Source organism: Urocitellus parryii, chromosome 3 (genome assembly GCF_045843805.1).
Source record: "Urocitellus parryii isolate mUroPar1 chromosome 3, mUroPar1.hap1, whole genome shotgun sequence".
NCBI classification, from domain to species: Eukaryota; Metazoa; Chordata; class Mammalia; order Rodentia; family Sciuridae; genus Urocitellus; species Urocitellus parryii.
Genome location: NC_135533.1, coordinates 156,780,886 through 156,794,715, shown reverse-complemented (window position 1 = coordinate 156,794,715; position 13,830 = coordinate 156,780,886). Strand labels below are relative to the sequence as shown.

Below are 13,830 nucleotides of genomic sequence, written 5' to 3'. Positions count from 1 at the left end.
GGTTTCTACTAGTTCCCTGAGACAACTAAGGTGTTTGTATTTGGCCTTGCATAGCTATTTCTCCTACTATCACATAAATGACTAGTAAAAAGAAATTTGTATTTCCTCTTGTCTAGTAGAAGCTCATGTTTGATTTGATTGAATAACTGTGGTCCTCTGGAAGATGAGGTGAGCGGGGTGTTGCCTGGAACCCATGCTAGGCATTGCCTTTGGTACCAGCATTGGATTTTCCACATTTGTGTGGGAGCTCTGGCAGACTTTACAGCTTTGGGAAGCCTCCACTTGCTCCCACCCCACTCTCACCTTGCTGTATGATTCTGAAGCTGGTAACTCTCATCCCAGTGTCCACACTGCTTCCTCTTAGGTGACAGACAACATCTTCAATTAAGTGATTCTTGATATTATGGTTTTGATATGAGGTGTTCCCCAAAAGCTTCTGTGTTCATTCAGGAATGTTTGGAGGTGAAATGATTAGATTATGAGAGCTGTGACCTAATCAGCTCATCCTATATTGAATGAACTAACTGGCTGGTAACTGTAGGCAAGTAGGATGTGGCTGGAGGAGGTAGTATGCCCTGAAAGCATTCATCTTCTCTCTGGCCCTTCACCCTCTCTCTCTACTTCCTGGCCGCAGCAATTTCCCTCTGCTGTCCCCTTCCACCAGTGTTCTGCCTCACCTCTAGCCCATAGCAATGGAGTCAGCCACCCATAGACTCAAACTTTGAAACCATGAGCCCCCAATTTTTCCTCCTTTAAATTGGTCTTGTCAGGTCATAACAAGGTCACTTTTGGTCACAGTGACAAAAAGCTAACTAATACCCTTTGCCTATGTCAGCAATTGCTTATGCTCAGTTTGTTGTCATGCATCTAATCTGTCACTGAATAAATATTACAGAGCTGATGTTCACCAGGCATTGTGCTAAAGGGTGAAGATAACTGTGGTGAACTCAGTAGCAACTGATATTGAAGCTCTTGGCCTGGAAGCAGATCAGGGAGTTGGTGAAAGACCCACCAGACACCAGGCCCCTGGATTACCTTACTCGGTCTACTTATAGCATTTTCACTAGTCTGGACCACCCTCTAGCCATGGGCTCCTTCACAGTGGGCCCTGTAGGGCTTCCAAGAACTAGCCACAGTCCTATCTCCTCAGCAACTGAGCATCTGATTTAACATTGAACATACACAATTTTGGAGGTTCCACCAGAGGAGATGCTGAGGAGCAGACTTGATGTGGACTTTGATGCCATGAAAACATACAAGAAGGCTTTCTAAAAGCAGAAGCCTGATGGGGCCTCTGTACTGTAGCCAGCTGCTGGTCCTGCTCAGCTTCAGATAGCCAATTAGAAAGGATGAAGAATGTCCTTTTTTCCAGGCTATCAGCCAAATGCAGACCCATAGACAAAGGTAGACAGGGAGATGCCAGCAGGTATAGCTTTATACTCCTTTTATTAAGTACCTGTGACTCAGAGCTTTTAATCCCATGTCCTCAAAAAGTGGCAGACAAATGCTCAGTCATTCTCAATGACAGAATACTTTGATGTAATGTTGGACCCTCAACTATCTAATGTTGCTCAGAGTCTTTCCACAGCTTAGACTTTAACTGAAACTAATAGATTACTATACTTTCTTGTGTGTAATTTACCTGTAGCCTGTTATTTTGTCTGAGGTACAGGAATTAAAGATAGTACATGACTAGTCAGTATTTTAAAATTCAGTGTCTGTTGCTGTTCTCCAGTGAATAAAATGCCAATTTAGATGTGTGTGCTTTTTCTTCTTTGTTTTTAGGCAAACCGATTTTTTCAGTTGATATTCACCCTGATGGGACCAAGTTCGCAACTGGAGGACAAGGTATGTTTATGGAGTGAGCCTGGGAGAGCATCACAGTTCTGTTGCCTTGCTCTGCTTCCCCTGGTTATCTTAGTTAAGATAGCAGTAAAGAGTTAATTTGTTATTTTTTCAATATAGATATGACTCAGTTTAAAATATGCAACTTTTTTTTTCCAGTACTGAATTCTACCACTGAGCTATATCCCCAGCTGTTTTTATTTTTTAATCTTGAGACAGGATCTCACTAAGTTGTGAAATATGGCCTTCAATTTGTGATTTTCCTGCCTTGGCCTCCTGAGTGGCTATAGAATTCCAGGCATGCACCACCACATGGCTAAAATATGTTTAAATAAGATAAAGGTATTATGTCCAACTACAACTAAAAAATAAATATTTAAAAATAAATAAATTTTGCATTCCATGCCAGGCTTATTGAGCATAGAGAGGCAGGTGGTACCCTGGGCATAAGCCCAGTTCCCAGAGGCAAGAGATCTATCAGGGGTTTTCTTTGACTAAAAAGGGGAAGGGATAGTTAAACTGCTAAGTAATAATAATCAGATAATAATTTAGCCCATCTTCTGGTTAAAGGAATTCAATTAGGTTAAAGTGAGAGTTCATTGTGGGCAAGTAAGAATGCCCATGGCATTTGAAGATATGATACATAGTATTGTCAGTGTGCTTCATTCAGTGTCTGTTGCAGTGTTGCAGTAACTTTGCTCTGTTTGGAAAATCACAGCCATTTTTTATCCCATTACAAGATGTATACATCGTGATAGGAAGTGGCAGGACCCAGTACCTTTATCCCCAGCAGGTTTGCCACAGAACAGGGCCTCTCTTTCCAGCGAGGCCTCCCTGGGCAGCCCCTAGAGTGCCTTTGTGTTTGCATTCTCAGGTGAGGTGCTGCAGGATGGGTTGGCAGTAGAACCTTCTCCTGGGAGCCAGGGAGCAAAAAGGGAATACAGGGAAGCTATGGGCAGGAAGGCCTTTCTCTGCTTCCTGGGTACTGGGAGAAGAGCCTGCAGCTTCACATAAGAGTGCTAGATTTAGGGAGAAATGGGTGGTTTCTTATCCGCAGGGGCAACATATCTTTCACCTAACTCAGAATAGCAAGGTCTTACTATTATTACTTATTACTTACTTATTGACCAAGAGGAAATTCAGGCATTTCATTGTCACTTTGGCATGTGTATTTAAAGTATTCTTTTTTTTTTCCCCTCTGTGTCAGCAGGTTAATGAGGAACTGTGCTTGTGTTAGTTATTAGTGATGGAAATCTTCAAAATTATTAGTAAAACGCATAGGTATATTTTTCAGCAGAGCAGTACATTAGCTTTTTACCATAGGAATCCTGAATTCCTTCTTTTGGTTTATCTCCCATCTGTAGGTGACTGCAAAGTATTTAGGGTACATTTCAAACTTGGGTTTAGAGTATCCAGTCAGCTCTGGAAGAACGTGGATTCCAGGCAGTACATTGAAGAAGGGAGGAAAATCCTGGTCAGACTGTGCTTTTCTCCTTGCTCTCTAGGATATATAGACCTAAAAGGGTCTGGCACATCAGCTTTCTATCCTCTCCAGTTTAGGGATAAGGAGTTGGGTCCAGGACAGGGATGAGAACCTTCTAGGAGCCCCTCCTGAATTAGGAGGCCAGACCAGAACTCGGTCTCCTTGGTTTCTAGCAAGAGTTCTTTTCATAAAGCCAGGTTGGTCTCAGCTAGTACTAAGCCCATTCTTTTTTGGATTCCCATGAGTACTTGTTTTTCTTCACCTTTTTGCATGAGTAATTCAAGTTCAAACCCCTTAGACCTAGTCAATTACAACTTATGGAAACTAAGTGAGGACTTCCCATAGTTAATATTATATATCCTTATCAAATTTTCACTCCTTGCACATTGAACTATTTTTGCTTCTTCATTTCAGGGCAGGATTCTGGGAAGGTTGTGATCTGGAATATGTCTCCAGTCCTCCAGGAGGATGACGAGAAGGATGAAAATATTCCCAAGATGCTTTGCCAGATGGACAATCACTTAGGTATTACAGAGTGGCCCTTTGCAGGCTTTGCGTGTTGGCAGAGTGCCCAAGGTTAGCACATGTGTTTGTAATTAGAAAGATAAGGCCCCGTGCGGCGGTAACTCCCCTCGGCCTGCTGTCTGAAGGCACAGATGTTGGCTGCACACCTGGGTGAGTTATTCAGCAGAAGACTCGGCCCGCCCACAGAACCATCTTTGGACAGTCTGCAGGTACCTCTGGTGATTTCCTGCTCATGAGTCGTTACTGCCTGATTCCATGGGGCTTTGGGGCCAGCAACCTGGACACAATAGGGTCCTTGGGAAGGGTGTATAAGAGACAACTTACCAAAATGTCTGAGGTTGATGCTGTATCACTCCAAGGCTCTCTGCCAGGACTCTTTAGGCTGTTGGATAGTGCTTTGGTTTCCTTTCCTGCTGTAGTGCCATAATGTCTCACCCCTGAGATGCTCCATTAACAGTTAATGGCCTTTGGATGTCAGCCATTTGCTCTGTGTGTTCTTGTCCTCCCAGAATGCCTCTCAGTATCCTTGGACCTGGAGCACAAGTTACTCACAGGCCGTGTATTGGCTACAACTTTGTTAGTGCTTATTACATTTCATGTCTTCCAAAGGCTGAGCTGTGTCTGTTCCTGGAGGCTCTGAACTAGCAGAGGCATGGGGGATTTCTGCTGGTCTTAATTTATAAGTGTAGAATAGACAAATCTGCATTGCTGACAAATTTATAAAATCCAAATTTAAAAGGTCTGACTCTGACAAGTAGGATTAACTCAGAGTTTTATACTCTGCCAAACTGCTGCCCTAAAATTTCTGCAAAAGGCATCTTGACCTTTTTAATACAGATTTTTATTTTGAGAATAATTTCTGTTCAAAAATAACATCTCACCAATAGATAGCTCTTTTAAAATAATGAGATTTATCACTTTTTATAGAAATAAGCCTCCAGTTCTATTTCATTCAGCTAAGAATTCTCAGATTATGCATATTTTCCCCCTCCAGAATGTTCTCATAATTTGTTATAGAACAAGTAGGTTAGTGCTCTGACTGAATTGTTTCTCTGGGGCTCTCACACAGTAGATTCCTTAAATAGATTAGATAGATTAGATTTTATAAACCCTTCACATCTTGCCAAACTCTGCATAGAGCAAATGGGCGTGACTATTGGATTTTCATCACCCTATTTTTTTTTCTTCCCAGCATGTGTGAACTGTGTGCGGTGGTCAAACAGTGGGATGTATTTAGCTTCTGGGGGAGATGACAAACTGATTATGGTGTGGAAGCGGGCTACGTAAGCATCATTTTCCTTTCTTCACATTTAATTTTTAGAAGCTTCTTTGCTGGTCTTTATTAAGTCACTTTTCCCACCCTGGTGCTGAAGTCCCCAGAGCTCCTAACTTAATAAGTAGCAGGAAGTGCACATGGGTCAATAGCAGAAAATCTGGAGACCTCTGGCCTTGCTGCTGACTTGGACAGCCACTCCTTTGAAGGGCTGCAGGGCTTCCACCTGAGTAAGCCCTTCTGCTGCTGACATGATGGTTTCATTTGTTTTGTTCTTTAAATGAAATTTCACATAGAACCCCAACATATAAATTGCTAAAATCAAGGTGCTCGATGGGATCAAAATGGGTTTCCAGTGTCCACCTTCTTTGCCACTTGCTTCATTTTCTGTCAGCTTCACCCTGGGCGTGAAGCCCCAGCCCTGCACCTAAAATGAGCTAACAGGCAAATTATAATTTTATTTACCCCCAAGCATAAAGTGTGTCAGGATGGGTCCTGCAACTATGTCCCATGATAAATTCCCCTGGTGACTCTGGGTCAGTCAGGCTGCAGCACCAGACCTTATACCATTGTTCAGCCAGAGTGACCCCATGGCTGGGGCTTTGAGAGCAGAGGCATGCCACCTCCTTGGACCCACTGGGCTGCCTCACAGACTCTGAGTTGGTACAGAGCTTTATAGGAGCAAAAGGTGTTCACAGAGGCTCACGCTGCCTCCACTAGGCCTCAAGTAACTGCTTTTCTGAAAAGAGTTAGTACCTGACGCTTGTGGTTTCTCCACCTTTGGTGATAGGGCAGGGCTATTTGATTCATTAGTAGGGGCCTCAACATTCTGTTTATTTTGCTACTTTAAATAGTCAACATAAATAACATTTAGTACATAATTTGGAAAAGTAAAAAAGTGTGTAAAGGAAAAATGTATCTCATAATCCCATCATTTAAAAGGCCATGTTTGATATTTAGGAATTTTTCTATGTTGTCCTTCTACTCAGTTTGAAACTTTGCATTAGTGGTATCATTGTATATGATGTCCTGTGGCCTGCTTCTTTCACTTAATATGTTGTGAACATTTTCTTGTGCAAGACTTGCAATGGCTGTGTAGTATTTCATCAACTGCATGGATCACAAGTTACCTAATTAGCTGCTTTTGTTCAGTAACCTGGTGCTTTCCAATCTTTGTCTATTTTTACTTTGTTGTGTCTGCCATGATAAGCCGTGCTACAGGACACATCTGTACAGAGCTCAAAGAACTCCATGAGTGCCTGTCTGACTCTTCTTTTATACAGGTACATTGGGCCCAGTACTGTGTTCGGCTCCAGTGGTAAACTTGCCAATGTGGAGCAGTGGCGGTGTGTTTCCATTCTCCGGAGTCACTCAGGTGGTGAGTAGGGCTGCCCTCTGGGGTGGGTGGATCCCTCAGATCCTCAGCAGCACCTCTATGAACCCAGTGTGAACGTTTGGTTCTTAAAGCAGCCCAGTATCTGGGCTGTCCTTCCTATCTCCACCAGTCACGTCCTTGTCTCTCAAGATCTGTGCAGTCACTGACTCTCCTGCCAACCTCCAACTGTCTTTAGTCCCCTATTTCTCCCCTCATGAAATACATATTTATCTTTGATGTAAAACTTTCCACATCTTATTATTCATCCTGCTGAACTGAATCAGTACTTTCTTCACTGGATCATTAAATCTGTAAGCATACTTTATTTCCCAGAAACTAGCCCATAGGCACCCAAGGAAAATTTCTTAAGTATGTTTGCAAAATGTATGGAAAGAGGCATGTGTTATATTAAAACTAAAGAGGAAGAAGGTCAATCTGTAATAGTCTAAAAGCCCTTGCACTTTAGGACCAGGCCCCAGGGTACCAGATAAATACAATTTATACTTCTCTCAGGAAGCTTGTGGTCTAGCCCAGGAATGAACTGAAGCCCAAGCAGGAGGGCAGCAATAGTGAAAAAGGCTTAGTATAAATGGTGAGTTGGAAACATTTTACCCTGGTTGGATCTTTTATAGCACAAAGTTAGACTAGCCAAGTGTATAGGGCTCATGTACCCTGTTAGTGAGGGTGTTACTCATCATGAAAGAGAGAGGTTGTTCTGATAGCTCTTGGAAAGGAGAGTGTTTCAGTGGTTCATATGAAAACTGTAAGGCCTGTGATCTTTGGATAGAGAGGAGAAGAGATAGATTTGGAAACTACTTAGGACAAACCCAGTGAGAGATGATATAGATTTCTTTTTGTGTGTCTGCATAACCAACTGTATCCACTACGGAGACCATAAGAACAATAGGCTTATGGGAATGGGCACCAGTTTAGTGTGTGATGGACTAGGTTTGAGCAGGTAGAGGAGGAAATGTCAGTAAACTATTAACCTGGAACTCTACAGAAGACCAAGCAGGAATAAGAGAGTTGAGAGGCATTGGCTATATATTATTCATTAGCTGTATATCATATGTTCCGTAAATACTCCATAAACAATGTAAAGGTGAACATACCTGTCTCTTCCTAACCATGGATTAAGTTTACTTTGTAAAAGCTGAAGCAGTAGCCTTGTGTTATTGTTTAATAATTTAAAAAATGTATAATTTGCCCTTATTTATTTCACAGCAATTTTATAGCAACCTAGTTAGGCTTCTCTGGAATTTGGCACATGTATCTAAGAGGGTGTTCAAGCATTACTTGGGATCTCAAGTAAGAAATATTATGGGTCCCCTAATCTGAGATTCAGGTCCAGCCTTAACTTCAGCACCTCTTATTGCCCCCAAACCCTATGGATCTCCTTTAACAGGCAGGTAGGGTTGGTTACTTTCAATTGGGATACCTGCCACTCCTTATTCACTGGTCCTGCTAGCAGGCGTGGGCCAAACCATTTAAGAAGAAAAAAAAAATCAGTGAAATTAAGAGATAAACGAGTAAGAATGGACCAGGTCCTTGAAAAGCAAAGTGTGAGAAATACATCCTTGACATAGTAAATTAGTGAGTAGAGAGAAAAACCAGCAAAATTAGAAATAAAGGTCTAGAAAAATATTTAAGCTAGATGGAAAAACATGAACAGTATAATTTTATTCGATTAAACTAATAAGTTAAAACAAAATAAGCTTTCAAAATTTATAACCACAGAAAGGAAAAACCTAAACAGAGTAAGATCCAATGCAGTAGTTTAACTGTGTCTTCAAATATGATTTCTGGACCTAGATTACTTGTTGATGCATTGTTTCAAGCTTTTAAGAAAATATATACAGAACACAGAAAAGTTTATTCTTCAAAGATTTCTAAAACCTAATAAAAAGTAACAATGAAACAGAGGCACAGATTAACTTGAATGAAGGAATAAAAATCAGTAATGATACTACTAAGTGTTATAATATTTGAAAATAGAAATGCATTATAATTAACCATGATTCATAATGGAAGAAGTTTGTGAGTAAGGAAATTATTACTATAACTTAAACAATAACACAAGGAGATTGAAGGAGGTTGAATTAGAAAGGCCCCATAATTATTAAGAGGGTTATTCTTTTTAAAATAATATTATGTAATTCAACTGCCACGGCTGAATTATCAGTCCCTAATAAATATGTTTTTTTTAAATGCCCATGGAAAGCTATTTCCTTAACATAATCAAATTCTGTGTCTATTTATCTATTTATTCTTTTGTACTGGGATCAAACACAGGACTTTCCTCATGCTAAGCAAGTGCTCTATCACTGAGCTACATTCCCAACCCTGTTCATTTTATTTTGACACAATGTCTTACAAAGTTGCTATCCTCAATCTTAGGATCCTCCTGCCTCAGTCTCCTGAGTAGCTGGAATTACAGACATGTACCACCACACCTGACTCTGTGTCTTTTAAAAACCAATGGCAAATAGTTCACAGGTTATCCTGATTCCCTTTTATGTCAAAAAAAGACAAGAGTAGGTACTATCACTTGTTTTGCTTCTCTAGGATTTCTGCAGTACAATTAAGCAGAAATCAAGAGGGTAGACATACTGGGAAATAATATAAAAATGAGTCAGGCATGGTGGTGCATGCCAGTAATCCCAGCGACTCTAAAGGCTAAGACGGGGATCTCAAGTTCAAGATAATCTCAGCAATTTAGCCAAACTCTAAGGAACTCAGTGAGACTTTGTCTCAAAAAAATAAAAAAGGGATCTTTTACTACTAATACCCATTTAGAATATCTAATAATAAAAAGAAAACCCTTACATAATAGGATAAAAAATTATAAATGCCCAGGAATAATCTACCAAGAAATGCATGAGGGGTTGTAACTCAGTAGTAGAGCATGTGAGGCATGGGTTTGATCCTCAGCACTGCATAAAAATAAATAAAAATAAAGGTATTGTGTCCTTTTACAACTGAAAAAAAAAAAAGAGAGAGAAGAAGAAGAAGAAAAGAATGTGTGAGATCTTTGAGACTTAAACCACAAACAGGTTTGCTGTCTCAACTTCCCAGGTAACTGGGACTGGGTGCATGTACTTCCACACCTGAGATCATACCACTACAAACCTTTTTTTCATATAAAATGACCACTTTATAAATAGACTAAATAAAATACATTTTTTTCACATTTAATATTTGCTCATCCATTAATAAATATTTATTGTGTATGTGATGTGTTTCAGGCCCTTTCCTCAAGAGTTTTCATTCTTATAAAAGGATAGACATAATCTAGTCATATAGGAAATTTGAAGAGGAGCACTAGGGAGATAGCTCTTGGATGAGTACCGGGGAGCTCAATAAGAAGTAGGTGCCATTATAAGCATTATTCTCAAAGTTAGGCCTCAATGAGAAGGTGACATCTGAGGGGAGACCAGAAAAAGGTGAGGGGACAATCAGGCAGAGGGAACAGGAGCACAGGTATGTGCTTGATTTGTTTGGAAAGCCACTGAGATGACTGAGGGCTCCTCTGATGAAGATGGGAAGGCTTAGGAGGGTTTAGGTTAGGGAAGTTGAGACGTTTGGCAAGTATATGAGTCTATATCATGAGAAGCTAAGCACAGTACAAGGAGATCAGTGAGGAGGCTATTACCATAATGTAGGTCTATATCTCAGACTTCCGTCATTACTGGGGAGTGGTGAGAAGTGGTCAGAGGTAGATTTCCTAGTGGATCAGACACAGTATTAGAGCAGAAGAATAAAGACAGGTTCATACACTGGCCTGAATAAGGAAAAAAATAAATGTAGTTCTCATACTCTGAGATGAAGCAGTCTCTTTGTTTAGGGGAAATGCTTTTGGATTTTGGTTTTAGACATATTAAATTTGCCAGTGTGAGAGACATGCTGTGTAGGCATTTGGAAATAGGAGATTTTGAAGACAGGAGAAGGTTCTGGGTGGAAACAGTTCAAAGATGGAGCCAGGGTTTGTAGAGATAAAACAAGCAAGGGAATCTAAGAAAGAGGCCAGTAAAAATAGTGTTGAGTGTTTGAAAGAGAAAGGAGAGAGTAATGTGTTCACTGAGGTGAAGTGAACACACTCTGAACCTAGACCTGAACCTGAACCTGATAGCATAGACACCACAGGCGGCCTTAACAAGTGTGATTGATTGATGACATTCATGGTGTTGGGTCAAAACTTGTTGGAGGGTGTTCAAGAAAGACTGGGGAAAGTTAAGTCTGCATTGTACCAGGCTGGGTTTTGTCAGGCACCTATGAAGACATAAAAGGAAAAGAGGAATGATAGTGAGATCTCAGAAGAGGAGAAAGGTGAGTATGTATACAGGGGTGGCAGAGAGTGGAAGGATGTAGCCTCAGTGGATCTTAGCATGGTTGTTATTTGAGTGTGGGAGAGTTGGAATTGCAGTGATCTGTCTTCTGGGCATGACCATAGAAATGAATGTAGAAGCCAAGGTTGTTGAAAGAGAACAAGAAGTTTAAGGAACCCAAAGCCTTGAGTTTAGCCTTAGAAGAATCATCATCTTGGAACAAAAAAAAAACATATTTGTTAGGGAACAAATATGATGAGAATAGTGACCGAAAATTTAAATTGAATAAAGGGTCTTGGATTTTTGTCAGTCCACAGAAGGAAAGGGGTTGGTATACCATTTGGAGACAGAAGCTCCAAACCTGGAATTCAGAGAGAAAATTTTGCCATGTATGTGGATTTACTGCAGAACTGGACAGTGACTTCGAAGAGCCACTGGATAGATAAGTAATGTTTCCGATGAAAACTTTCAAAGTTTTAGTGATAGAAACATTATGGGTTTTGGATAAAACTAATAACTGGAGGAGGCTACAATATATCTAAGGAATTGTAGTATTGCCACCAAGGCATCACTTATCAAAAAGGGAACTGGGCGCAGTGGCACATACCTGTAATCCCAGTGGCTCAGGAGGTTGAGACAGGAGGATTGCTAGTTCAAAGGCAGCCTCAGCAATGGCGAGGCGCTAAGCACCTAGACCCTGTCTCTTATAAATAAGGCTGAGGATGTGGCTCAGTGGTTGAGTGCCCTGAGTTCAATCCCCATTACCAAAAAAAAGGCCGGGGGGTATAAATTTTCCCTCATGTAACATACTAACCATTAAGCAGTTGGTAATAGAGGAGAAATTCATTTAGAACCTTACTAAATTTCACATACACCAAAAATAAATCTGAGATTTTAAAGAGATAAATACTGTAAATAATTAAACCAGGTGAAAGTAGAATTGAATATTAATCAGAACTCTAGCAGAGGGAACATTTTTCAAGGTTAATAGGAAATAGAAGAAATCACAAAGGAGAATAACAGACTTTACTATGTAAAATTGTGATAATATGGGAAGGTGAATAGGTGAAGTTTGTAGCTAATGTATGTTTTATATGTAATCATATATCCTTTCTGGGTTCTCATCCGACTACATCTCGCTCTTATACTTGTGTACTACAGTGAAATATTGGTGTTTATATGCTTGCATCTGCAGGACTCTTAAAGTCCTAGAGAAAATTCTTGTTCATTTTTGTAAACACTACATTTATATTTGTTACACCCAATGCACAGAAAGATTTTCCATTAGTCACAAGACGTGATCAAATTAGGTCAAAAAGACTTTTTATATAGTAGACAGACATGAAGAAGCCTCACTTTCATTAATAATCAAATTAAAACTAAAGTTTAAAAGGCACTTAATAAATTAGAAGGAAAAATCATAATCCTATTCTTAACAGGGAATTTTGAAGCAGACATTGTACATAGAAATATAAAGGCACAGAGGTCTTTGAAAAGCATTCTGCAGTATTATGAGAATCCAGGCCTGAAGATTTCAGATATCCTTTCCAGGATTCCCACTTTGGAATATCAATCTCAGAGAAATAATCTAGAGTATGGAGAGTGGCACATGTACATGGTAGCATGAAAAACTGGAACCAATTATTCTTCAGTGATAACTTAGGTCTGTTTATAGTAATGAATGTTCTCAACGGTATAGGATGTAGAGTAAAATCAAAGAAGTTGTGAAGTCCTCTTAGGTGATTAGAATATGAAATGCAGCATATCAGTGCATGCATACACATTGTGATCCACAGAACACAATAGAATGTGAAAAAATTGCATTAAGCTGCTATTAAAGATTTTTTTAAGGTCTGATACAAATTTTGAATATTTAGCTTATACCTCTTTTTGAAAAAATTCTTGGGAAAGAACCAAATAACTATTGACTTCCTGAGGCACCAATGTTAGAAAAGGAAATAAGATTCCAAGCCTTCACATTTAGATAGCAAGATGGGTGTGGTTGTCATCACCATCATGCCTGACCTTTATTGATGCCATGATGTGTGCCAGGTGCTCTACTATGGCATTGTCATGTTTAATCCTCAAAATAATCCTATGAGAGTAGGTTTGTTGTTTGCTTAATCCACACGTTACAGGTGAAAAAACTGAGTCACAAAGAAATGAGCATTAATGTGATGCTTGATTTTTTTCTGGGAACTCCATAAGAAAGACATGCTCCTGGCACCAGAGGTGAGATCCAAGTCATGAGAATAGCAGGGCCTAAAGATAACTTCATTCAGATAGTCAGCAGCTCTTGATCTCACTATGTGCTGGGAAGTCTGCTAAGTGCTTTCCCTACCATGTCTTGTTTTGAACTCAGAATGCTCTCTGAGGAAGGTCCAGTTATAAGTAAAGATACAAATTAGTTGAGGAGGAGGCTCCAAAGGCCACAGACCCAGGAAGTGTCAGGTTGTGGTTCTAATATATGATTGTGATACCACATGGCACCCAAGCTCTCAGCTATGCCTTGTTGCTTTGTCTGTAAAAGGAGTGGGCATTTTGGTCAATTAGGTGCTTTAAACTTTATAACCAATTAAACATCCTTAGTGGGGAATTTTTTCATGTTGGTTTTTTAAAAAATTTCTAGTTCTGATGGTCCTAGGTCATATGTCCTCAGACATGAAAATCCCAGGAACAATCAGCCCAGCCTGCAGAAAAGGCTGCTGCTCAGTGCCTACCCTTACCCAAGTGCATTCCAGGTAAGAGATCTCACCACAAGCCCCCTTTCTTCTTCTAGATGTAATGGATGTAGCATGGTCTCCCCATGATGCCTGGCTAGCCTCATGCAGCGTGGATAACACTGTCGTCATCTGGAATGCCGTGAAATTTCCAGGTCTGGGATTTTCCCTGCTGGTTGATGGCAGAAATGGGCTGCTCCCAGAAGTCCTGCCTGTTGGTGACTAGAGTGGGGTTGGGGAGTGGGCTCTGTCTCCTTAATCTCGGTGTGTCTCCTTAATCTCGG

General features: G+C 40.3%; 1 protein-coding gene across 4 annotated transcripts in view; it reads left to right on the top strand.

Annotated features, from left to right (window-relative positions):
• The window catches only part of Hira (histone cell cycle regulator), a 97,131-nt gene that overhangs the window by 20,454 nt on the left and 62,847 nt on the right, over nt 1–13,830 (top strand). For 2 of the 4 annotated variants that reach the window (XM_026401714.2, XM_026401715.2), the window contains exons 2-6: nt 1,786–1,848; nt 3,743–3,853; nt 5,046–5,136; nt 6,410–6,504; nt 13,606–13,701. In XM_026401714.2, the coding sequence (XP_026257499.1) occupies nt 1,786–1,848; nt 3,743–3,853; nt 5,046–5,136; nt 6,410–6,504; nt 13,606–13,701 (456 nt within the window). Of the gene's footprint in view, nt 1–1,785; nt 1,849–3,742; nt 3,854–3,974; nt 4,063–5,045; nt 5,137–6,409; nt 6,505–13,605; nt 13,702–13,830 lie in introns of those variants that run through there. The other 2 variants (XM_026401716.2, XM_026401718.1) reach the window with 2 other exon arrangements.